The sequence below is a fragment of the Mirounga leonina genome, unplaced genomic scaffold, assembly GCF_011800145.1.
Source record: "Mirounga leonina isolate KUSES-001 unplaced genomic scaffold, KU_Mleo_1.0 Mir_125, whole genome shotgun sequence".
NCBI classification, from domain to species: domain Eukaryota; kingdom Metazoa; phylum Chordata; class Mammalia; order Carnivora; family Phocidae; genus Mirounga; species Mirounga leonina.
This window is the reverse complement of record NW_023270305.1, coordinates 23,959,731-23,986,285: the sequence shown is the minus strand read 5'-3', so window position 1 is coordinate 23,986,285 and position 26,555 is coordinate 23,959,731. Positions and strand designations below refer to the sequence as shown.

The 26,555-nt window shown below is 39.1% G+C and overlaps 1 protein-coding gene and 1 long non-coding RNA gene across 2 annotated transcripts in view; one reads left to right on the top strand and one right to left on the bottom strand.

The window, feature by feature from the left end:
- Positions 1–26,555, bottom strand: part of ARHGEF33 (Rho guanine nucleotide exchange factor 33) — a 77,969-nt gene that overhangs the window by 33,725 nt on the left and 17,689 nt on the right. The window contains exons 3-8 of the mRNA XM_035000965.1: positions 14,032–14,142; positions 12,225–12,274; positions 4,990–5,154; positions 4,322–4,443; positions 3,243–3,385; positions 542–601 (exon numbers count right to left, since the gene is read on the bottom strand). Of these exons, the coding sequence (XP_034856856.1) occupies positions 542–601; positions 3,243–3,385; positions 4,322–4,443; positions 4,990–5,154; positions 12,225–12,274; positions 14,032–14,056 (565 nt within the window). The 5' untranslated portion in view covers positions 14,057–14,142. The remainder of the gene's footprint in view (positions 1–541; positions 602–3,242; positions 3,386–4,321; positions 4,444–4,989; positions 5,155–12,224; positions 12,275–14,031; positions 14,143–26,555) is intronic.
- On the top strand, positions 13–25,750 carry LOC118007797. Its single transcript, XR_004678485.1, has 2 exons — positions 13–87; positions 25,219–25,750. It is a non-coding gene; the product is annotated as an uncharacterized LOC118007797 (long non-coding RNA).

The window sequence follows — 26,555 nt, the reverse complement described above, 5'->3', positions numbered from 1 at the left end:
AAGCACACCAGGGGAAAAAATACAGAGGAAGAAAGATGCCAAAACAATGTTTTCTTTTGGAATTTGTTTTCCTTGGCCGCAATAATGGTAAGTTGCAAAAAGGAGGAAGGAATGGAGGGAAGGGAAGATGAAATAATTTAAAAAATACTGGTGGGTTGTCTATTAAGTAAATAACTTTTAAATTAAATGAACTATAAACTGTGTCCATAGAAAACTTATGCTACGTATACCTGTGAGTTTCTCAGCAAATATTATTTCAGTAATTGACATGAGCCAGAAAGAACCAATTGATGTGAGCCAGAAAGAACCAATACTGGCTTTGTCTTAAACATCTCCACCCCTTCCCTTCTCTCTCCTTGGTTTAACTGAGTCACTGACTTACTCTATTACACATCTTGGGGTCTTAGTAACCACAGTGCTTTACCTTGCCTGAGTTCTTTCAAGCCTGGTTTGGGACTGAGGGCCTAGAAGCAGGGAAGGTGGAAGCAGGGAAAAGGTAGAGTTGCTAGAAGAGACGAGAACTCAACACAGAGCTACTTACCAGGACCCATCATCCCCTTCACATTACTGTCTGCTACATGCATGGATCTGGATTCTTGGGCTAGAGAAAGGAAAGCTTTCAGTCAGTATTCACTCCACTAACAGGGGCTGACATCTTCTATGAGCCAGACACTGGGGACAGACTCACTGTTGACAGCTTACTGAGGGAGACAGAAGAGCCAAAAATAAAATAAAATTTCAATATAGTGGCAAGCACTCTTTTCCCATTTGTAAGAATATATAATAAGTGGCGCTTACCTCCTAGACTACCACAAGAATTAAATCAGTTAATATGTGTAAACTATACACAATAAGAGCTAAATTATTGTCTATGATGGTGAGGGTGAGAGGAGCCAGAATGATGCTGTTCAAATGTAAGTCAGACCCTGTCACTCCTCCGCTCAGCCCTCCAATGGCTTCCCAGGTCAGCGTAAAAGCCAAAGGCTTTATAATGACCATAAAGCCGTAAAATATCTGCCCCCTCCTGCCCCTCCTGTTTCCTTCTTTTCTGAAAACTTCGTCTCCTGTTGTCCCTCTTGTTCCCTCTGCTTTAGCCCCCCTGCTCCCGCTCCAACTTGAATGAACATCTCAGTGATGTTCCCGCTAGGACCTTGGCATGGGCTGTTCCTTTCTTCCCTTCCGAATGCATAAGCTCACATCCTCACTTCCTTCAGGTTTTACCTGGCACCCTCTCTAAAATTACACCTGTGTTTCCTTATTTTTCTCCCTATCACTAATGTACTACATATTTTATCTATCTTGTTTGTTGTCTGCTTCCATGAGGGCAGGAATGTTTGTTGTTTTGTTCATTACTGTCTCCCGCCATCTAAGCGTCTGGGGTGATGGATAGATAGCAGGAAAGACCAACGCGTAGTGGGACAGTCAACACCTTAACTGCAATCTCCCGAAAGACCTTGAGCCAGAGGCACCCACAGATTCCTGACTCAGAGAAACTATAACATAATGAATGTTTATTATTGTAAGCTACTGAATTTGGGAGCAATAAGCAACAATTGCACCATTTTATAATTAACAGTGGGTAAGCCAACCCTTTCTAAAGTCTGGCCCTTAGATCCTGCGTTTCAACATAACCTACCATCAATCATATCCAAAATGTCTTATTATGGCACATTGTTCCCAAATTCTGCAGTAACTCGGTTGAACAAACTGTATTATATAAGCCACGTCTATTATAACAGGGAAGGAGGGAGGAGTTGCCACCACATAGCTCATTGAACTCCATCTGAGCACTTTGCAGATATAATTTTTAATCTTTTATCTTGTGAAAATATTCAACTTCCCCAGACCTGGCACTGATCTGACCTCTACTTTCCAAGGCCATCCTGTATTCTTTCCTAGTAAGACCATCCTTTTATGTTCTGTTCATCATGACATGGAGCAAAGAAAATAGAACCACCTGTGATGAACCCACTCAGTCCCCAGATGGATCAGTGAGTTTTCCCAGGCTGCACCTATCAGTCTCTAAAGTAACTACTCAAGGGGGTAAAAAAAAAACTACAAAGAAAAAAAGCAGATCCATACTTTGAAGTTATACCGATTTAAAAGCCATCTGATTTAGATTTTTAAATTTAGTGATTCAAAACACATTTATCATCTAGGAATATATGGTGCCTTAAGGCAGAAGGGTAGAAAACCACCAGCTCTGCCTCAGAGGAGCTTCCAATTGGTTGAGAAGTCCTTGAGCCTCTTTTGGAGACTTTCTATATGTGACCCAAAAAAATTAAAAAAAAAAAAAAAGGACAATTACTCTAACTAACATCAATGTCACTCTCCAGCATAGGTACTTTGCTAGACATTGCTGAGCATACACAGATGTAGCAAACGTGTAACCAGACATGGTTACAGACGAATGTAACTGGCTGGAAAGCCAGTTTCATCAGCACTGCCCAGGGACAGTTTTCTAGCATCTGCTGTCTCATCCCTCAGATCAGGGGTGTGGCTAGTGACCCGAGCCCACAGACAGCACCAGCTCTGGTTACCCAGAGAAAGAGGGGCACACCACTGACGTCACTGCCTGCCAGTTAAGGCAGATATGATTTTCTCTGATCAGTGAAACCTCACTGAAAAAAGCACAGAAAACACAATTTTCTGGTAAGAATACGCCTATCTTTAAAATGTCTATGCAGAGAGACAAGGCGTGAGCAGTAATGTGGAAGAGAAAACGAGTTATTAGAGTGGATAATTTTTTTTTAACATTTTTCTCCTAGGGTTATTTTTGAAATTTAGAAAACCCAGATAAGTATTTTCCCAAAAAAGAAAATCTTTTAAAATTGGGCAGATTCTCCTGGTCTCTTAGGATCCCCTGGATTCTTTTTTTTTTTTTTTTTAAGATTTTATTTATTTATTTGACACAGAGAGAGAGTACAAGCAGAGGGAGCTGCAGGTAGAGGGAGAGGGAGAAGCAGGCTCCCTGCTGAGCAGAGAGCCCGATGTGGGGCCCCATCCCAGGACCCTGGGATCATGACCTGAGCTGAAGGCAGATGCTTAACTGACTGAGCCACCCAGGCACCCCAGGATCCTCTCTCTGGATTCTTATAAATTCCAATTATAGGAGGAAAAATTCTGAGCAATACATCATTTTCCTATAAGGATGGAAGACATAAACCCATTCTCACTATTACTTAAGCTCTAGGAATCAAGGGGAAAGGCTTGGTTAATTCAATATGGTTTGCAAACTGTACCTTTTTCATAGGCCTGAGAAGGCAAGAGGTTTGTAAAGTCTTCACTTGGAAGAACAGGCTCAGGGATATTGATTGAACGGAAAGGACTTCCTTGTGCTTGAACAGGCCCAGCCTGTGAGCCATGTTCTTCTTTTTGAGTTTTCCTGGGGAAGGAAAACAAAGGGTCTTAATGCCTGATGGGTTAAGAAGAGAATCAGTTCAGAATGATTCAAGAAAAATTCTGAAACATTAGGTTGAACCAAAAAAGTGCTGTTTTTGTAAATTAAAAATAGTTAGATACTAGCAATTCTTAGGGCTCAACTTAACTCATTGCCAAACTGGAGAAAAAATTTCAAACACGTACAAATCACATCTTAATGGTAATACCTATATTTTTGTTTTTCTGTTCCTGGCTTCCTTGTCATCAGGATCTGTACAGAGTTTGCAGTGATGACAATTTGCTTGGGGTGATTTACATTCACTTAACAAAGCAACACAAAGGTACCAGGAAGCAGCAGGTCTTCAACTACAAACAACAAGCCATTCTTTGGAGTTACACAAATATTATTGCCATATTTCTATTTTAAATTTGATAATTTAAAAACCTATAACAATAATGATTATATATGTTTAATGGTGAAACTTAATTGACTCAACCTGGTTGAGATACTAACATAAATGTATTTTCAATGGTGGAAGTAAACTAGTAGTAGCATTAGAGAAATTTTAGAAAACTAATTAAAAAAGAAAATCATGAGTGACCCCACTATCTTAACACAACAATCACCATTTTAAAATATATCTTTCTAGTTTTTATTTTACATGTTTTTACAGTTGAAATAAAATTCTACATGTCATCTTATATCATTTTCATTTCACTTCCTATTGTACTGAATGCATTTTCCGTGTAATTATTACCATCCATTTTTAAACGTAACCGATTTTTATGATTCTATAACTTCCATCACATGCTGACCCACAGATTCCAGCAGTATGTAGCCAGTTATCTATCTGCCGATGGGGGGAAGGTGTTCTCGGTGTAAGTATCCAAACCTCTGCTTATGGGTTTGCCATTGGCTAATTTTGTGTAAGACACTCACTTGGCTTTAACCTTTCGAGATTCCCTTCGCTTTTCCTGCTGAAGCTGTTCAATTTTCTGTTGCATTTCTTCTTGCTTGGAAGTGATGGCCTGAATCATTGCCATGGCATTGCTCAGCTCTTCCTGAAAAATAGGAATTGATACATAATGAATCTGGTAAAAGGGGTGAAAGGATATAAGATGATATCTAGTACACAGTAAGCTTTTAGTATACATTTGTTGAATGAATGAATGAGAAATGAACATCTTATTTCTATTGCAGTCTGTAATTTTAACACAGAGATCCAAGAAAGAAAAATAGATTTTTTCTTCGTGATAATTAGCAAATGGGCCAGAGGGAAAATTCTTTTATTTGACTGCTACATGAAAAGGTGTTTTCTACTTCTGTGGCTAAGATCAAGAACCTCTCTGTTTAGCAGGGGAGTAGAAAAGGAGCCTAGGGGGCGCCTGGGTGGCTCAGTTGGTTAAGCGACTGCCTTCGGCTCAGGTCATGATCCTGGAGTCCCAGCATCGAGTCCCGCATTGGGCTCCCTGCTTAGCAGGGAGTCTGCTTCTCCTTCTGACCCTCCCCCCTCTCATTCTCTCTCTCTCTATCTCATTCTCTCTCTCAAATAAATAAATAAAATCTTAAAAAAAAAAAAAAGAAAGAAAGAAAGAAAAGGAGCCTACCTTGAAATAGTTTAACGAATTCTTCATCTCGGTAACTTTTTCTTCCATGGAACATCGGCAGCTCTTAACCTTCTCTTCCAAAGCATATTCTCCATGTTGAATTCTTGACAGTTCTTGCATTGCTTCCGTGAAACCAGTTTTGAGTTCAGAGGCCAAGGCCTGCAACTAAAGATGATCACCAAGAATGAATTCAATTTGCTATAAACTACTATAAATACTGCCACTGGCCCCTTGAATTTTCATTTTGTTTGAGAAACCAAGCTCCTGAAAATCTACAGACCTCATATACTGGTAGACTAAAGTTTAGACAACATAAGGCAACCTTGGTCCCATTCTTTTAGGGAAAAGAGGGTCTTTTTTATATAGCACATGCCGAAGCTTGATAGTGACAAGCAAGCAAACAATTAGGTTGACAGGTCTTCCTGTGAGCTATGTTTATTCTAACACCTTTGCTTAAAATGAGATTTACTTGAAAACCAACATATGCTTGTGAAAGACAATCTTGATCCAGTAACTCTTTGAATCCCATGAAAGAAAGGATGGGTCATATTATCCCTGGTGTTATAGAAGATGAAGAAATTCAGTTATTTTTCCCTTAAAAATTAAATGATAAAAAGAATAATAACTAAGCATATCTGAGAATTTCTTTGAAAGGGAACAGGATTTATATATATATATATGGATGTTGGATGATGTCATGGAAAAGGAGAAAATGGCATTTGCATTTGAGTGGCAGGAAATAGCTACAATGTTAGGAGCTCAGCACACTGTTGATAGTGATGTTGAATTATCTTCAAGAGTCAAGCCTGGTAGAGTAGGAGTGCACACATTGGACTTCTGTTGTCAACTTCCACACCATGAAAAAAGTATCAATTTTGGAGTCCGATAGGGTACGAACCCTAGCTCTCTCCTATGAGAAGTCAGACCTCAGGCAAGCTGGTTAACCTCTTTGTAGCAGTCTCCTCCTGCGTAAAATAACTACTGTGACACCCATGTCACAGGGCTGTCTGGAGAATTAAATGAATACAGATAGGCAAGTTTCCTGCCACAGTGCATGCTTGGTTCATAGAAGGTGTTCAAGAAATTTTAATTCTTCTCCCCCTTTCAGTGGCACATCAAAAAGTTGAGCACAAACGGAAATATGGAGAAAATAGAGCGCTTCTAAAGTTCAGGGTTGTTGTTTTTTTATTGAACAAATAATAATACAATAATAGTACAACCAGATAATAACACTTTCTTGAAATTCATGATCGTACCCTCTGCTAAAGAGAGGAACTCTTAGCCCCAGTTCTCTCTTTAAAGCAGAACTTTTGACAAAATTAACAAAATTCCTTCAAATGTGTACTTCTAAACATTTTCAGAATCTGGTCATCCAAAATGGCTCCAACTCACAACGACACCTCCCACTATAAAATGACTTGGTTTCCTACACCACATTTTTAAAATATGGGGTTTTGTGGTTCACTGTGCCTCAAAGGTTTCTTTCAAGGGCCGGGAATAGGGAGAAATAAGAGGAACCAAAGAGATCATTCTGAGGAAAAAAGCAGGACCTGCCAAGTGTTCAGGGCTAGAAGCCTGAGAAGCACCATGAGCAGTCTGTATTTCGCTCCAGTCATTTTTAATGTTAATTAATCTTTGTGATGGATTTTAGCACATGTCCTAACCTAGTCATCGTAATGGCTTAAATCACCAGGTCAATTACTTTTGATCTGGTAGTTGTCATTACATAAATTCATCTTCAGTGAACAAAATAAACAAAATCGACAGCAATATAATATCAAAGCAAAATCTGTGCAAGTTTTAAAATTGAAGGAAGGAAACCTGACGTTCATTCAGGTACTCTGGAAACCTGTAAACTCAGGTTTCCTGTTTGAAAAAAAAAGGGAACCATTATCCAACAGAAATAGGCTTCATTATCACTGCTCACTGGATGTGTGGAGTTTTTCCCAGGAACCAAAAGACAGCAGTAGGATCCTAGGGGAAAGGACTTTTCCTGACCTGTAGAACCCCAGCTCTCAAAAAAAAATTGAGTTTTCCCTAATAGCCAGGTTATATAGGGACTTTGGGAATTTTGAAACCATTTTAAGCCATGAGCCCATTTCCTGGTACCTACCATCGAAGTAACACTACTGCCTGATAAACAGCTTTACATCCACTGATCAGCCAGGGAGGGGATGCCATATGTGAGCATAATTGCTTCGAACATGTTGCTTTGAAGATAGCATGGGGTTCAGTATCTTTAGCTGCTACCGACTGGTTTTCCAGTACCAACTGGCCATTCCTTGTGCATAAAAAATATCCTGAGGACATGGACTTAACATCTTTTCTCTGCTCTCTCTTCAACTCTCTCATTTGACAGCCCACAGCCCACCCCAAGGATTAGAAATGGGTGTCTACCTTGTTCTCCAGCGAGTTGAACACGTTCCTCATCTCGTTGATTTTTTCATGAAGCTGCTCTAGAGAGGTTATGATCCCTCCATCCTGCCGCTGAAGGCGGGCTCCCACTGGAGGCAGGTTCAGGGAAGACTTGTACTTCGAAGCCTAGGGTACCACAGAGGGCATCTTAGGCTCAAAGAAATAGGGGAGAGGAGTCCGAATTCTTTCTATTTCCTGGTCTTAATTTCTGTTTCTCAATCTTCTTTACTTTCTTGGCTTCTTAACTTTTCTCAAGGTGAATTTTAATCAATGTCTTCCCGTCATTTTCCACCAAAGTTCCCTCAAACTAAATTTTCATAAATTATGCAAGTTGTTCCAACTTGTTTTTCACACAGATTTGTCCTTCATTCTGTTCCATTATCAAGGTCAAAGTCTATTCTGAGGCCAACTCAGGGGACTGGGCCTGGGCCTTGAGATCCCTGCTAAGTCATAAATGTCAAGATTTGAGAAAGCTCCATAAGGCAGGCCAAATTCCTCCAACACCTGACTACAGGCTGTAAGAAGCAGCACATGATGGCAACGATGCCAACGTAATTGCTTTGGTTTTCCCCCCAACCAGGGTTTGTACAGAAGAAACATGGTCTTTCTGCCAGTTTTCATCGTCTTCATTTTAGGCCTTTTTAGTAATCCCCAGAAATATGATAATTTAAAACAAAAAGTGGGCAGCAAGTCATTTGAATAGTCAAGAGTAAGTTTCGCAAATCTACTCCTCTACACTCCCTGCAGAAGTTGACCCTTAATGTCATTCTTACAGGCCACTGCTGAAACTGCTATGAAGCATGGTGTGCCAGAAATTTATCTTATCGCTTCCTGGATGCACCACCGGCCTAGTAGAGTTAATTTCTCTGAGGTTGGAAAATATTCCTTAAGGGCAATAAGAGACTGAGGCTCAAACGGGACTTACAAATCGTAGAAAACTTTCAATGGCAATTTTAATGATGAAACCTATTGCTGTAGGACTGGTTCCCATAGTTTTTCAGTTAGGGGTCCTTTTGGCACATAACTCGTTTTCTTAAATTATTTTCATTACAGAGAAAAAGAAAAAAGAAAAAAAAACCACTTCACATCTCCTTACTTTAATACAACCGCAAATGTTTTGGCACATTTCCTTCTGTTTTGTTCTATGGATATAAATGCATACATTTATACATTTGAAATCATACTATGGATATATTTTGATCCTACCCCCTGCCTTTTCTGCCAAACACTGTTATAAACCCTTTCCTATAGCCTTCGATTTTTTTTCTCTGTGTCTATTTTTAATGGTTACTCAATATTCCATCCTATGGATGTGCCAGTTTATCCACCCATTCAGTTTTCTTGGAAATTTATGTTGTTTGTAATTTTTCAACATTATAAATAATGCTGACATATAATGCTTTTTATTTAAAGCTTGGTATGTATTTCAGATTATTTCCTTAGGATAAATTCCTAAATATGAAATTACTATGAGTTTAAGGACGTTGGGTAATATTTGACTCAAAGGGCTAAATTAGTGTATTTAGAAAAACATGTCTTGGACAAATACATAAAACATAAGTAATATAAAGGGAGGAGGCTGCAATGTTTACATGTTACAGGTGAGCCAGAAACACAGTTGGAATTCACATCATTAGGCGAGAGTTGGGCTAGGACCAAATGGTGCAGTTACCACATCTGTGGCCTTGATTGCGGGACCCCACCCCCACTTCTCACGTTAATGGAATCTTATTTTAAAAATCCATGTGCAAAAGGAAGTAGTCAGGCTGCAGCAACACAATCTGACTCTGGAGAAGAGATTGGGTGAAATCTCAGAGGCCTATGTACAGTGAACAAAGGATGAGAGAAAATTGGAATAGAGTTGGATTCAAATAAAAGGGAATATGAGCTAAGGAGCAATCAGTGTATCCACACAGATTCACCGGTTCTGATAATAATACTGGAATGAACTGGGAGATGGTAGTGCTCATTCTCCTGTTGGCTGCCATGATCTGATTTGGGTCAATGTACCTTACTCACCAAGGAGGTCAAATCCATCTAAAGAGCAGGGAGCTGATTAGGGTTATGAACATTTTAACACTTTTACTGTAGTTTAAGAATTTTTGTAAAAGTTTCCAATTTACACACACTCATCAGAACTAAATATTATTAATTATTTTATTATTCACTAATCAGATTGTCATAAGCTTCAAAAGCCTCATCTTCTCTCCTACTTATTAGCTATCTGTAATTCTACTTTGGTAAATTATCTGTATCCTTTGCCCATACTCTACTGAGGTCTCAAGTTTCTTTTTTTACTGACTTGTATTAACTATTTATGTATCATTAAACCCTTGTATTTTTTTGTAAGAATTTTCCCCATGTTTTTATTTGCCTTTGAATTGGTTGAAAATATATTTACGTTGGGAAATTTTTTAATTGTTGTGATGTGGGTGAAATCTCTGGCCCTTTCCTTTGTGATTTCTTCCAGTGCTTTTTTACTTAGACATTTCACATCCAGAGACAAGATAAATATTCACTAATTCTAAATTTTATAGTTTGATTTTTTAATTTCTAGCCCTTTAATCCATTTTTGAGTTTATTTTGATTAATGTATGAAGTAAGAATCTCTTCTTTTTTGTCCCAAAGAAGAACCAGACAATTTTCCAAACATCATTTGACACCAGACTAAGTGACTACATCAGATCTCTTGGCTCAAAGCAATATACACATCTTGCAGATATTCATTCATTCATTCAACTAATATTTATTGAATATGTATTATATTCCAGGCACTGTACTTTATGCTGAGGATACAACAGAGAGCAAAATGTACTAAATCCCTGCCCTTGGAGCTTACACTCTAGAGAAGGAAACAGACAATTTAAAAAAGTAAATAAACAAGATAATATTTAATGTAATTTCAGGTAGGGATGGGGGTTTATCAAGAAAATAAAGTAGGTAGAAAATGGCTAAAACATCATATTTTGCTTCAAATTTCATATTTTGCTCTCCATTTTTGGTATGGATTGTGTTCTATTATAGTTAACCTCTCCCTGCTTCCCTCCTTCCTCTTCCTCTTCTTCTTTCTTTACTTCTCCTCATCTTCTTTTGGTTAAATGTTGCTTGGAGTAAACAGACTGGGGTTTAGGAAGCATTCTTTTAAAACAAGGATGGGGTTATAACCACATTGTCACAGAGGTCATATAGACCAACTTCGCTTCCACTGCTTCATCTGTTTCATTTGTTCCACTGCGAACAGATGTACTTGGATTTGTGAGACAGTAAGAGAATGAGGCCACCCCCTCCCACTGCCGCTATATTTAGCCAACATTCAGGGAGTGACCTACATAAAATCTATAATAGACTTTAAATCCTACCTAAGTTTAAAGACATACTCACAGTCATTCCAATGCCCTACACAGGTCAGATGTGAACAGAGGGGAGGTGGGCAGGGAAGGCATTTGGAGGTCGTGGACAAATGAGGCATCAAATCAGCACTGAGTGAAGACTCACTCCTGCTTCCAGGCCTTTGTTCAAGCTGGTCCCCCTGCTTGAAACACTCTTCCCCATATCCACTTACCAAATGACCAATCTGTCCTTAAATGCCTGGTTCACATCTTTCAGCCAATATTCATTCATCCCTCCGCCACATCAATGCCTCTGTTGTAATCCTTCCAACAGCCTGTTTGAGCTAATTATTGTATATGTTGTCCAGGTGGCGGACACTTAAAAATCAATAGCAAATGCCTGTTGCATCTGTTTTATTTCTTATTAGACCAAGCAGTTGATTTTACACATAGTAACTGCTCAATAAATACGTAGTAAATTGAAATGGAGCTGTTTCTTCTACCCCTTCCCACTGCTGGTCTTGGTCTAGGAGCGGCACGACTACAAAAATGTTTTCATAATCCTGTGTTGGCTCGCCCTGCTTGGCCCACAGCAATGATCTCTTGCATGAGATTTCTGGGCACTAGTTATTTGCACTTTACTGTCACTTAAACTCAACAAATCTAAATAACATTTCCCCTAAAACTCTCCACTCTTCTGGATTCCTATTGCTCTTTTCTTTATCCTTACCAACGCTTAAAACTTTACAGCCAACTTCGAAATCACCCTTTCTCCCAGCCCCCACCAAGCCCTGCTAGTTCTTTCTTCCCTCTCCTGCATTCCAGGTAACAGTGCCTTAACTCTAGAGAGGAGCATGGAGTTTCCTAGCCCAAGCTTCTTTTATATTACAAATTACATCAGAATAAAACATCCATGATTTTTAAGGACAGAATTTTACTTTAAATTTACATTTAAAAGACAGACACCAAATAAATACTGTGTAGAAAGCGAAAGCAGCCCCAAGTGACCCCTGTTGCAAACATATTATAAAATGCTTTGCAGAATTTTTATCTTCCTTGGAAATTAAATTATTTCCATTGTTTAAAGGGAGCTTAACATTTTTTTCGATCACCCTATGTGAACGTCTGCAATGTTAACCTGCTTTCAATTCTCAATTCTCCCTGCTGAAATAGTAAACCAAGAAAAACAGAGCTTGCTCTCTCCTCCTCTCTCATGGAGATGGCATCGCACTGTGTCATGGCCAGAGTGATGATGGCGACAGGCAAGGAAACTGGAGTGGACGTGGGAGTGGTCGTGCTGTAATTTAGAACCTGGATAAGCTGTCCTTCACTGAACAGCTTTCTCAAAGGTGCAACGTGAGCGGCACTCTCTGCCCTGCCTACCTCAATAACAGATGTGTAGGCACTTGTGAGTGCTAGAAAACTTTATACGTAAGCGACAGTCATCACCATCACACACAGGAGTGTTCAAAACAATCTAATTGTCTTTACCTGGTAAATCTGTGTGGAAGGGTTATTCATCGGCATATGTTCATTCTCTCCTGTAGGAAGAAAGAGCTTTGTTCAATGAACGTGACTCATTCTGTCCCTATCCTCTTCACACACATGCAGGGAATAAGGGGACTCATAGGACTCATAGGACCCTGGCTGCATGACAAGAAACCAATGATACAAGAACAAAACATAAGCTGGTGTAAGTGGTTTCTATATTCACATCCTAATAACCTAATCATATCTACCCGATACAACTCTTGTAGTAAAAAACAAAACAAAACAGGGGCGCCTGGGTGGCTCAGTTGGTTAAGCGACTCCTTCGGCTCAGGTCATGATCCTGGAGTCCCTGGATCGAGTCCCGCATCGGGCTCCCTGCTCAGCGAGGAGCCTGCTTCTCCCTCTAACCCTCCCCCTGTCATGTACTCTCTCTCTCTCATTCTCACTCTCTCAAATAAATAAATAAATCTTAAACAAAACAAAACATGTTCTACCACAGTGGGGAAGTTTCTCAACCAAACTGAATGATTAGTGATTATTAATCAACCAGAAGGGAATACCCGTGAAGGGTTCCCTCATGTTCTTGGGGCTGACAGGAGTTTACTTGAGGGGGTAGTTTTATACTCAGGAAGGCCACACCAGACACCTGTCCAGTTGTCACTCTGTTGTTTTCAGGAAGCCTGCATAAAATGTCCTTGCCAAACTTCTAAGCTCTCCCCTCCTGTCACTGTCCAGATCAGCTAAGGTAATCTTACTGTGTTCCTGGGCAAGAGGGTCAGTAAAGGGAATTGTCAATGGAAAGATTCTGGGAAGGATGCAGGCAGAAAGAAAAGAATATTGGCAACACTAGAGACTGTGAAACACAGGGCAAATACAAAGGAAGTAGTAGGTTATAAAAACCACTTACAAACTGGGGAGAAGAAAAGGTTGGCTTAATACTTTTCAGAACCACACTGGTTGGCCATGAAGACACGACAATCCATGTAAAACATGCAGCTCATTTCTCATCCACTTAGTTATATTTCCATTGTGTCACATCGTATGAATCAAGCAGTTTATAGATGAAAGCACCAGTTGCAAATATTTGGTTGTGTGGATATGTATACTGTTCTCTTAAGACATACTGGTATAGAAAACCCTTCCTTAGAGGAACCAGCCTCAGTGTATTAAGTTCATAAATAATACATGACCTCAGCCTAGAACTTATACAGACAGAAGGCTGTTCCTATAAAATCCAGGTGGTTTGACCTCCAAAGCTCCTCACACAAGCTTAGGTAAAGATTACTTAGCCCATTTTATACTGTGTCCCAACAGCCTGGTATCATGGCAAGAACCAGAACATGAGAACAGAAACCAGGCTCCCAGATCAAACTTTGACATTTTGTGATTGTAGCCTGACTCCTCTATGAATGTTTCTTACCTGTAAATTGGAGGTGATAACAGAACTATTTCTATATGGTTGATTCGATATGGTAAAGATGAAAAGAGAGAGCACTTATGTTTCTAGAAGATGTTGGATGTTTATTAGTTGAATCTGTATCTTGGCCTTATTCAGCAGGTTGTTCTGAAGCAAGTCCTAAAGTTATTGCTAAGAAAAATAAGGTAACTACTCAGACCAAATTATACATATAGCATTTCCTGTTTCTCCAGCACCAAGTCTGTGCTCTTCATGGTCATTATATGATGATAAGGAGATGAGAATAGTCAAGGTGACATATTCTCATGTTTTGATACAATGGAAGAGAAGACTGAAACCTACATTTCTTAAATCCCGAGATCTAAAGCAAGACATAGGAAAAAGTCTAACCTTGCTTTGTTTTGGTCTTTTCCATGGTGCCTGTTGCTTCTTTCCTCCAGCTGATTCTTTAACATTACATCCTCATTGTCCCTGGATCAGGCCACCCCTTCTTCTCTGGACCTGGCAATTGAAATCAAGAATAAGGGATAGCAGGTAGAACTGGTGAAATAACTGGACTTACTTTATGTGTTAACTTAAAATAATTGAAATGAACACAGCTATTGGAGACAACTTAAGGTTTGTGTAATTTCAGAAGAGTAAAAATATCAAATTAATATTTAGTTTAAAGGTTAAAGGTAGGGCGCTTGGGTGGCTCAGTTGGTTAAGCGACTGACTTTGGCTTAGGTCATGATCCTGGAGTCCCAGGATCGAGTCCTCTGTCAGGCTCCCTGCTCAGCGGGCAGTCTGCTTCTCCCTCTGACCCTCCCCCCTCTCATGTGCTCTCTCTCTCTCATTCTCTCTCTCAAACAAATAAAAAATAAAAATAAAAAATAAATAAAAGTTAAAGGTATTTTGTAAATAAATATGAAATTCATGACTTAAAATTATGGCAGTTTTTAATATTACATTCTTTTTTGGATCAAGTTAATTACTTTAGGCCCATTAATTTTATTAACAGGTTATATTTTAGGGAGATCATCTTAAGAAGAAAAATCTTAAGCAAGTATGAAGGCCAATACATCGGTTTCTATTTCATTACACAGTAAATGCCCTGATGACCTCGTTCCCACTTTTGGCATCTGGTAGACCCCTGTACGCACAGGAGGTGTTGCCAGATGTGGCCTGGTTGTAGTGATCTTCAGACATGAAGCCGCATGTTCAGAATGCAGTCTAACAAACAAACATAACCATCAGTGTTGTGGACATTGGCCCTCTTTTTGACCATCTAGAATTTCAACCCTTTCCAATGATGGGGGAATCCTCCCATCTTATGAAGTTTGGTTAAGCCTCTTGCTCTAGAGGCTGAAAGTGGCAGGTTCTCCTAGCCTCTCTTGCAGCTTAGGCATGAAGGCCACATGACCTAGGATATGCCCCTCAGATTTACTCACTCCAGTTGATACTGGCAGTTACAGAAGGATTTCCTAGGACAGATGTACTGGATGTACTTTGTTCTTTTTAAGAAACGGAGTTCTCAAAACATCAGTGGAAGCAAGGGTGCTGGAGGTGACCATGATCTGGTATAGAGCTGAGGTAACTCCAAGTGCTGCTTGTGGTGCTTTCCTCACCAGAAGAGCTGTACTCTATGATTTGGGGCATTGTTGCTGGCTGCATAATCCCAGTCTTGTTCTCCAGTCTCCCAGCAATTCTTTTTTTTTTTTTTTTAAGATTTTATTTATTTATTTGACAGAGAGACAGAAGAGCACAAGCAGAGGGAATGGCAGAGCGAGAGCAGTCTCCCAGCAATTCTATGAGCTGCCCACATCCTTTCAGCAAACTCCTTTGCTGCTGAAATCAGCCAGAGCTCTTTTCTGTTGTGTGCAACTGAGAAACCTGATTGAAACTATCAAAATATATTAACTCTATCCAAGATTGAGAAAATACAAGTCAAAAATGTGTTCATTGCTCTAGAAAGGACATATCTAACCTATAGTGACAAAATGCAGATCAGTAATTACCTAGGATAGGAGGTGGGGCTTAACTAGGAAGAGGCACAGGGAACTTTTTAGGGTGATAGAAATGTTCTATTGCTTAACTGTGGTGGTGGTTATATAGGTGCATACATTTGTCAAAACTCATAAAAATGTATGTTTTCATTGGGTGCATTTTATTCTCTACAAGTTACACCTCAAGAAAGTAGAATTAAAATTTTTCATTCAGGGGTGCCTGGGTGGTGCAATCAGTTAAACATCCAACTCTTGGTTTCAACTCAGGTCATGATCTCAGGGTCATGACATGGAGCTCCAGGTCAGCTCCATGCTCAGCATGGAGTCTGCTTGAGATTCTCTCTCCCTCTTCCTCTGCCCCTCCCACTCATGCTCTCACGTTCTCTCTCTCAAACAAATAAATAAATCTTAAAAAAAAAAACCTTTTCATTCATATATTGAGGTCTGTAAAGCAAAATAATAAGTTGGCAGGGGCAGAAGTGTTAACATGAATGAAAAAGCAATGTTCAACAGCTATTTAATTATAAGTGAGGGATATCAAGATAGTCAAGGCTATACAGTCTTTGAAATCTTGTACATTTTTCATGTGAATATGAAAGTTACATCAAGGTGGGGCATCTTCTTTAGTTATCTGAATGTCTTTTTTTTTTAAACATTTTATTTATTTATTTGAGACAGAGAGAATGAGAGAGAGAGAGCACATGAGAGGGGGGAGGGTCAGAGGGAGAAGCAGGCTCCCTGCTGAGCAGGGAGCCCGATGCAGGACTCGATCCAGGGACTCCAGGATCATGACCTGAGCCGAAGGCAGTCGCTTAACCAACTGAGCCACCCAGGCACCCTATCTGAATGTCTTGTACAGCTGATGTAAGTATTACTCAGATGAAAACTTTCTTCTCCTTAGCAATTGTTCACCTGTTTGATATCTAATGGATTCTATGATGTATGTAAATTAAATCACGGAATGTTAGAGCCAAAGGCCATGAGAAAATTACTTCATCCAGCTTCTTCATTTATAGATGAAGCAACTGAGGCCTAGGGAGGGGAAGAGAGATGACCTGCCCTATGCCACGAAGCTTTGGAAAATTACTGTTAGAAGTGACGTCTGTTACTGCTTAGGGGGAAAAGAAATCTTGAAATATGTAAAGTCATGTTTTTATGGATAATTATTACCTAGGGATTTAGTTATCTAATCTACAACTAATTGAAACAATCTGAAAATACCTCTCATGTGTCATAGATAAAATGTAAATGTACAGATTTTCAGAGTTAGGACATCCTCAAGCTCACATATATACCTATGGTAACTGATTTCAAGACATAATAAAAAGTGTGTGGTTCACATAAAGTAAATTAGAATTTTTATTTTATTTATTTATTTACAAAAGCAACAAAACTACATTAGAGAAAATTTAGAAAATACAGAGGAAAAAAACAACCATAGTGCCTCTAGTTAAACAACCGTGACGATCGTTCAGCTGTGTTGCTTGCCAATCTTTTTTCTCTTGAATGTTTCACACGATTGCTAATGGACCTATTGGCATCACTGTTTCACCTACATTATAGCATAAGTGTTTTACTTTCTTTTTAAAAACTTGGATCCTTGTTACTCATGTTTTTATGGTGGCCATTTGAACAGAGAGTTGGAGTGTTCTTCCCAGTCCCGATCAGTGTTAACAATCTGCTAGTGTTCTTCCATTCCTCTCTCCATCCTCATATAATCTCATACACACATATACACAGAATATACATGTCATTGTAGATTCAAATGAGACCTCCCTGCATCTTATTTCTTTCACTTAATAATACATCATGGCAATCTTTCCAAATTAATTGGTATAGATCAAATAAATTATTATTTTTTTACGATTTTATTTATTTATTATTTGAGAGAGAGAGAATGAAAGACAGAGAGCATGAGAGGGAGGAGGGTCAGAGGGAGAAGCAGACTCCCCGCCGAGCGGGGAGCCCGATGCGGGACTCGATCCCGGGACTCCAGGATCATGACCTGAGCCGAAGGCAGTCGCTTAACCAACTGAGCCACCCAGGCGCCCCTCAAATAAATTATTTTTAATGGCTGCATAGTATCTGAGGTACAAATGACCTATGTTAATGATTTCTGTATTGATGTACATTCCCTCTATTTCCATTATTTTGACTCTGCAAACAGTGCTATAACAAACAGCTTAGTACATAGAGCTTTACACATTGGTGTTCTTAATTATGTGGGGTTTTAACAGATACAACTAGACTGTTTCATAAAAAGGCTCATCTCTCCCAAGAATATGGCATGAGTACCTCCTCTCCTGTATCCCAGCCTATAGTGAATGTTAACACTTTTTAGTTCTTGCCCATGAGGTGAGTGACAAGTGATATTTCATAGTTACTTTTGTTGATTGCTAGCGCTACTGAGCATCTCTGCATGCACTTACTGTACATTTAGATTTGCCGCTTTGGGATTATCTATTCCTCTCCTTTGCATATTTTTCCATTGGGTCATCTGTCTTTTCCTTATCAATTAGTAAGAATTTTCACATAAGAGAGAGTAGGTTTTTGTCATGTGAATTTTGAGTATTTTCCCCATCTGTCTTTTTTGTCTTCTGACTTTGTAGTCACTTTTGCTATTGAAACATTTTTTAAAATTTATGAAGTCAAATAGATCTTGTTCCTTATTTACGTCTAGATTTCTTGCACTGCTTTAAAAGCTCTCTGCAGCCCCAAGATTTTATATACATGTTTCCCTAAATTTTCTTCTAAGGCTTTCATTATTTTTAAGTGTTTAATTCATTTGGAACTTATTATATGTGGCATGAGGGAGTGTTCGATTTGTTTGTCTTCCAGATGGATAACTGTTTGTGCCTGCTCCAGTCATTATCTAGCCATCCTTTTCCTTCATAGAATTTGAACATTATTTTTGTCACACATTAAATTCCCATATACACAGAGATCTCTTATGGGCCCTCTGTTCCATTCTGATCTCTCTGTTGCTGTTCCCAAATCACAAATTATAGATGTTCTTCTGTGTTTTAAAGATATTTGGTAAGGCGGGGCGCCTGGGTGGCTCAGTCATTAAGTATCTGCCTTCGGCTCAGGTCGTGATCCCGGGGTCCTGGGATTGAGCCCCACTTCGGGCTCCCTGCTCAGCGGGAAGCCTGCTTCTCCCTCTCCCACTCCCCCTGCTTGTGTTTCTGCTCTCACTGTCTCTATCTCTATCAAATAAATAAAATCTTTTAAAAATATATATATTTGGTAAGGCAAGTCAACTATTATTTTTTTATAATTTGCTTCACTTGACATTTATTTTTCCATATGAATAAATGAACTCCAAGATCATTTTACTCATTACAAAAAAAAATGGGATTCCCATTGGAATTGTATTAGATTTATATATTAATTTGGGACAACTGATCTTTTTTTTTACATCAGATCTTGTCATCCAAGAGCATGTATATTCTTTCCATTTGACTGGATCTTGCTTTAGGTATTTTGATCAGATTTTATTGTTTTCTTCTTAAAGATCCTGTACTGTTCCTGTGAAATTTATTCTTCAGTATTTTATAATTTTTATTGCTATTGTGAATGGCATTTTTCCACTTTCACTTCTAGCTGGTTTTTATATTCTCTATTTTTTCATATTTATTTTACATTTAGCCATCTTAGTAAATTCCTTTATTAATTATTGAAGATTTCTAAATGAGTATTTCTTGGGGTGTTTGGGTGGCTCAGTCAATCAAGCGTGCAACTCTTGATCTCAGCTCAGGTCTTGATCTCAGAGTTGTGAGTTCAAGCCCAGCGTGGAGCCCACTTAAAAAATAAAATAAATAAATGAGTATTTCTTGAGCTTTAATAATTTTTTAAAGTTTTTTTTTTTAGTAATCTCTATACCCAACATGGGGCTCAAACCCATGACCCCGAGATCAAGAGTCACACAGTTTTCTGACTGAGCCAGCCAGGTGCCCCCTTTGTAGGTGATTTTTATCCTTATTTTCAAATATTTATACTGGTTATTTCATTGTCCTATCTTATTGTATTTCTTAGAGCTTCCAGAATAATGTTTACTAATAATGGTGATAGTGGACATCATTATCCATTTTCTGATTTTAATGTAAATGGCTTTAAAGTCATTTAGAATGATACTTGCTATCTTTGGTAAATGATCTCTATCAGGGACACCTGGGTAGTGCAGTTGGTTAAACGTCTGCCTTCGGCTCAAGTCATGATCTTAGGGTCCTGGGATCGAGCCCCACACAGGCTCCTTGCTCAGTGGGGAGCCTGCTTCTCCCTCTCCCTCTGCTGCTCCCCCTGCTTGTGCTCTCCCTCTCTCTGTCAAATAAATAAATAGAATTTTTAAAAAATGATCTCTATTGTATTTAAGTAATTTCTTTTTAGTTCTATTTTACTAAAATTTCTTATTAGGAATGGATACTGTATTTTATTAGTCCTCTTAATAGCCATTGATAGAATTGCTTTTTTTTTTCCCTTTAATTTAGTATTGTAATGAATTATACTGCTTCCCTAATGTTGAATCATCCTTACATTCCTATAGTATTTGTTTGGTCATAGGATATATCTCTTTTGATACACTGCTGGATTCTATTTGTTAATATTTAGACATTTTGCATCTATATTCATGAGTGATTTTGATCTGTGGCAGGTTTATTGTTTTTTGTCTTTTATTCTTTTTTGGTATTAAGGTTATGCTAGCTTCTTAAAATGAATTAGAGAGTTTTCAATCTTTTCCTATAATTTAGAAAAATTTCAGTTAAATTGGAATTGCCTATTGTTTAAAAGATAATAGAGCATAGCTATGAAACCGTTTGGACCTTGTGCCTTTTTTTAAAAGATAAACAGATCTTTAAACTCTTTTAAATTCTCTCAAAGGTAGTCGATATACTCAATTTTTCTACTTAGTTCTGTAATTTGTGTTTTCCTAGGAAACCATGTATTTCCTTAAGTTTGTCAACAAATCTGTTGATAGAGCTTAAGCATCTTTCTGTGTGCTATATAAAGAATGGTGGAGGGTGCCTGGGTGGCTCAGTCAGTTAAGCGGTTAAGGATCTGCCTTTGGCTCAGGTCAGGATCTCAGGGTCCTGGGATCAAGCCCTGCATCAGGCTCCCTGCTCAGCGGGGAGTCTGCTTCTCCCTCTCCCTTTACTTCTCCCTCTCCCTCTGCTGCTCCCCCTGCTTGTGCTCTGTCACTCTCTCTGTCAAATAAATAAATAAAACCTTAAAAAAAAAAAGAATGGTGGAGAGAGAAATAACATTTATTGAACAGCTGCTATGTGCCAAGCACTATTGCTTCATATTTATTTATATTGTCACATTTAATTGAATCCTCATACTGGTCCTGTTGAGCATGTATCATTATCCTCGTTTTGTAGAAGAGAATATTGAGGGTTGGGGAAAATGAGGTAATAATATGCCCAGGATCAAGGATAAAAAAATGTCAGAGGGAGCTTGAATCGGAACTCAGGTCTCTGTGACTTCAGAATGGGTGCTTTTCTTACTCGTGTCTTTCTCCAAATCATTACATAATTGTTGTATTTAGTTACGAAAAATAGTTGTTTGAGGAAATGTGTCAGTTTTCTTTCCTTCCCCCAATTATTGAACATTAGGATAGTTTTCTGTTTTTCACTATAATAAATAAATATTAAAAGGAATATAGCTTTTTTTTCTTTTCATATTTAAGACATTTTTTTCCTTAAGCAAGATTTCCAGAAGAGAATTACTAGTACTGTGATCATATAAACGAGTAACATATATCGAAAGGCACATTTTAAAAGGGAGAATAACAAGATTACATGGAAAAGTAGTATGACTTTTTCTGGAAAAGGCCTTACTACTTTCTGACATTCCCTTTGAGATCTTATTTACAGTCCTTGCTTCATTTTCTGTGGGAATCCCTCACTCTCTGAGCCTTTCTCTAGCCGGTCCTTCACTGCCCTGGAATCCCTAACAGGCGGATGCTTTGCTCTCACCAAGTTAATGTGGCTTCTACTCCTCCCCAGTCTTCCTCCTGTCTTTCCATCTCTACAACAGCAGTGCTAGCCTGTAAACACACCCATGTGAGCCCTGGCAGACCCTTGGAAAACACTGTGTGTTAAGTTTTTAGGAAAAGCCTCTTAGATACTAAACCATGCCTGATCATTATATAGGGCAACGGTTTTCAGTCTGTACTCTTCGAAACCCTCGGGCTTTTTTGAACCTGCCTTGGGAACAGGGAGAAAGCCACCAAGCTTGTGGCGTCCTGGGCCCCCCTCTCCATCCCCTTCAACCCAAGTCTCTCTGTTCTTGTCTGATTAACAAACTGCAGGTTTGGGGGAAGGATTTCCTTTTAAAATCAGTTTCTGCTGCTGAAAGACAAAGGTTCTAAAATTATTGCAATAGAGAAAGAGGAATTAGCCTAAGAAGTGATAGCCAGACTTTTATGAAATACATTCAAATAATAAAGTTAGTAATATTAATAAAGTTAATAGAAGCCTAAAGAACACCGAAAAAAAATCTCCTGGCCCTCCCCGAGACTGACCTAGAATGTATACCGTGCACACACATACACGCAAAAGACCACAAAAACTTAGGATTGTCTATTACTTTCCAATTACTGCTGTGACAGAAAAGGAAAGTTTGGTACTTTGGGGAATTGAAATTAATTGAAAGCAGACTTGAGTTAATTTCCATTTCAGTGTCCTTTATTGAATGGGTCTTTAGTGCACATTTCTAATTTAGTAGAATGAGAACTTTTTATGTTGGGGGGAGGGTGAGGAGGAAATATTTTCCCCTGAAACCAAAGTTAATTCATCAGGACAAATCCTGCAAATGTTTTCAGAGAGCAAAATCTATATAATCTTTGTGATGTAGAAGAATGCTTTAAAAAATTTCAAAGGGGGTTGTTTGTTTTTCTGTGTAGCTGTGCAGGGCACTGTTACCATCCAGCTTATATGGAAGGAAACTGAAGCTCTCAACAATTATTTGCTCAAAGTTACTTCAGAAATAGCTCCAAGTAAGACCATTATTCTATTAGCCTAGATCTTTAAATAAACCACTTCATGCCACAGCATTTCAAAGTACTATATTAAAAGGAACCACTTTTACTGTCATTAAAAATGTATTCCTTCTTTTTAAATTTTTATTGTTATGCTAATCACCATACATTACATCATTAGTTTTTGATGTAGTGTTCCATGATTCATTGTTTGCGTATAAGACCCAGTGCTCCATGCAGAACGTGCCCTCTTTAATACCCATCACCAGGCTAACCCATCCTCCCACCCCCCTCCCCTCTAGAACCCTCAGTTTGTTTCTCAGAGTCCATCGTCTCTCATGGTTCGTCTCCCCCTCCAATTTCCCCCCTTCATTCTTCCCTTCCTGCTATCTTCTTCTTCTTTTTTTTTTTTTAAACATATAATGTATTATTTGTTTCAGAGGTACAGATCTGTGCTTAATCTCAGGAAAAATGTATTCCTTCTTATGTGGGCTCTGAGAGCCATTTGAACAAACAGGTTGAATGGATTGGTAAAAGGAGAAAAGTTCTAGCAAGTCTGATGAGACAGAGAGTGATTGAGAGAAAGAGAAAATACAAAATAGGACAAAAAATAGAGATGTAACCACCAATTCAGAGGCTATAAAATATTATTTTAAAAATTCTCTATGTCATTTATTGCCAATAATGTTTAAAACCAAATGAAATGGACAATTTTCTAGGAAAACAAATTGCTGAGCTTTAAAAACTGTAAAGTCAACCACAATAACTATCTAGAGGAGATACTGAAAGGGGGTGTCAAATATCTACCCCTCAAATAAGAAATAACCTAGGATAATATCACAGAATTTCTGAAAATAGCAGTGACTGTATTATGTAATCTGTACCAGGGAATAGTATATATGTAAATCACTAAATCCGTCCCATGAGGTTCTGATACTGAATCTACTCTAGGAAAGCCTAAATAAATAAATGTACAAATATTCTAAATAAAATATCAGAAAGCAAAAATGCAACCCCATGAGTTTTTTTCTAGAGTATAAAAATGGCTGGATGCTTATAAATCTACTAATATAATTCACTAATCAACATAATGCAAGAAAGCAAAGAGCATAGCGTGACTCTTAGAAGCAAAATGATAAGGAGATAAAACAAATTTCACAATGTATAAGCATGGAGGCAAGTGATTAAAATGAGGATACCCAATGATAAGGTAATTTTTTATACCTGCTTCTAAAAACAGAGATAACCAAATCATTCTTGAATACGTAGCAGCTTATGGTGGCAAAGGCAACACATTAAAGAATTAAAATATAGGACTCTGTCACCAGACATCCCCCAAAATAAGCGGTCTTATTTTGAAAATGGTCCTCGCTCCTCAAGTCAGCCTCTTAATTGACTTTTTCCCAAATGTGGGTGTTGCTAGAAACAGGGCAGTCCCTGCCACTGAACCAGGTCACAAGGCCATCATTCTTGGTCCTTGGTTAACTGCCTGAATGCTTGTCCCCTCCCCAGACTGTGAGCAACTTGGGAGCAGAGTGGGGTTTTATTCACCCAAGGAGCTGTGTCCCCAGCTCCTTGTGCCCTTCTGGGGCTTGTCATCAACAAATACTTGTGGAAGTGAATTGAATTCTCATCCAGGACGACAAGAGAAACATGCCTTCTACCACACGGGGCTTCACATAAGCCAAAAAGAATTACGAGTAAATAGAGAACGAGTTTAGCCTGGAGGTGATTTTTGTTGGGGGGGGGGGAACCACCAAGCAAAGTTTTAGTAGCAGAATTATATCCCCTGTGCCCACCATTGGGCTTAAAGATCCTGCCATGTCCTGACGAACGGTCCCACGCTAAAACTAACTGTAACCACTGCTCCAGCTGAGAGCTCCCAAAGCCAGTGAGAAGAGAGGCAAAGCGTGGGCAACTCCTTAGCCCGAGGGCACATAGAGGTTCTTTACATCAGAGTATAGAATAACAGAGATCCTTTCATTTCCACTCCATGGGCACATTAATTTTCTGGTTTGTTTACCTAATATCAGCCAGGATAGAGTAATTTGGCTGCGTTGCTATGTACCAACATCAATCAGAAAAAAGGAACACCAGCAGGGTGCCTGGGTGGCTCAGTCGTTAAGTGTCTGCCTTCGGCTCAGGTCATGATCCCAGGGTCCTGGGATCAAGTCCCTCATCAGGCTCCTTGCTCGGCAGGAAGCCTGCTTCTCCCTCTCCCACTCCTCCTGCTTGTGTTCCTGCTCTTGCTATCTCTCTCTCTGTCAAATAAATAAATAAAAATCTTTAAAAATAAAAAATTTTTTTAAAAAAAAGGAACACCGGCAGGATATCACACACACACACACAAAACAACCCAATGGTTAGAGAGAATTATTTTCAAATTTAAAATTGAATTTATCATGTCCTTTAGGACGTCAAAACGTATCAACAGTTTCAGACCCTATTACTTCCAGGGGCTCTTCTGACTCATTTTATTAACTGGCAAACATAAATGTGCCAGAACCCAATTTTGTGAACTTCAGTGCTATAGCTTGGGTCTGATTAGGAAGATGTGCTCTCTCTCTTTTCTTCTCCTGGTTCGACTCGCTTTAATTTCAACCTTTCAAACAGGTTCTCTCCCTGGATTCATCTGAGTTGAAGTTAAGAGTTTCTCCAGAACATTCTGCAGGAGTGGAGAGCACAGTGTTGCCCCAGTGCAAGTTAAATGTCTACTTCAGAGGAAGATGAATGACTGTCACTGTATTTTCACCAGGCTGGTCCTGACGGGACGGGCAGGAAGACAGCAAAGGGCAAGAGAGGCTCCTGGGAGAACCGTGAAGCAAAGGGTCCTGAGCTCCAGCCCTAGGGACGACCCTAATTAGCAGGGGGGTCTTTCCATATGGCAAACCTTAAGCAGTCCTCAGGAAGTATGCCTCCTGCTGAGGCAACAGCAGGCCTCCCCAGAGCTGGATCACGTGGCTGAGGTAGTAGTACCTTGTGAAATAGATCATCGGTCACCAAAGCCTTTTGAGGTGAGAGGGGGAACCGGGTTACTGCTGGGTCTCCTGGGAGACGTTTTTTCATAGTTCGGATAAAATGACATCCAATTTGGATCTGCCTTTGGCACTTTCAGAAAGGAGAATAAAGTAAAAGCCAATCCTCAGAAGGACTGTAATTTCTCATTACCTCCCAGTGAACAAAGACTCCAGGCGTTGGAAATTATAGACAAACCCTGCAAATCTATAACCTCAGTTAGGAGAATAGCCCCACAGCTCGTGCACTGTTGACAGGGATTGGTGATGGTCTTGGACCACTAAAAAGCGATAACATTCTCCCTGCAGAACTGGTCTACCCACAGACTGTATGCGTTTCTACCTGAGGATCTCAGTCCGTGCAGGTGCCCTGCCTTAAAACCCTCTTCACTCTGCCAACCCAGAGCCCACTCACCCTTCAAAGGACAGTTCATGTGTCATACCCTTCATAAGCCTGCCTTGGCCATTCTCCTCACTAAGGCAAGGGTCATCTTATAACCCATTATTACTAGAGTTCAACAACACATTAATCTAGATAGAAGAAACAGTCAACATTTTTATTCATCAATAAAAAATGTAAATTCATCATGAGCTTGATTATTTCTTCTATAATTGCAGCCTATTTCATACATGGCCTTCCTAGAATTAAGGCATACTGCACCCAATCAATGAGTAATGTCTTACCACTTCTTACCCATATCTGGTAAGTTTGGCACAAAGTAAAAGGTCTAGAAATATTTCACGAAGAGACCAGAACACATTGGGACTGGTTTTGCTAAGAAGCTATATCCTGATTCCTAAATCTCTTATTGTACTGTTTCAATTTCCTTTTGGGAACAAATTGGGTCAGGAATAAGTAAATGAAACAAGTTCTTCATCCTCCTGCCTCCAAACTGAATTACATGCTTCTCCCATCCCAGGTTGTTGGATAGCAAT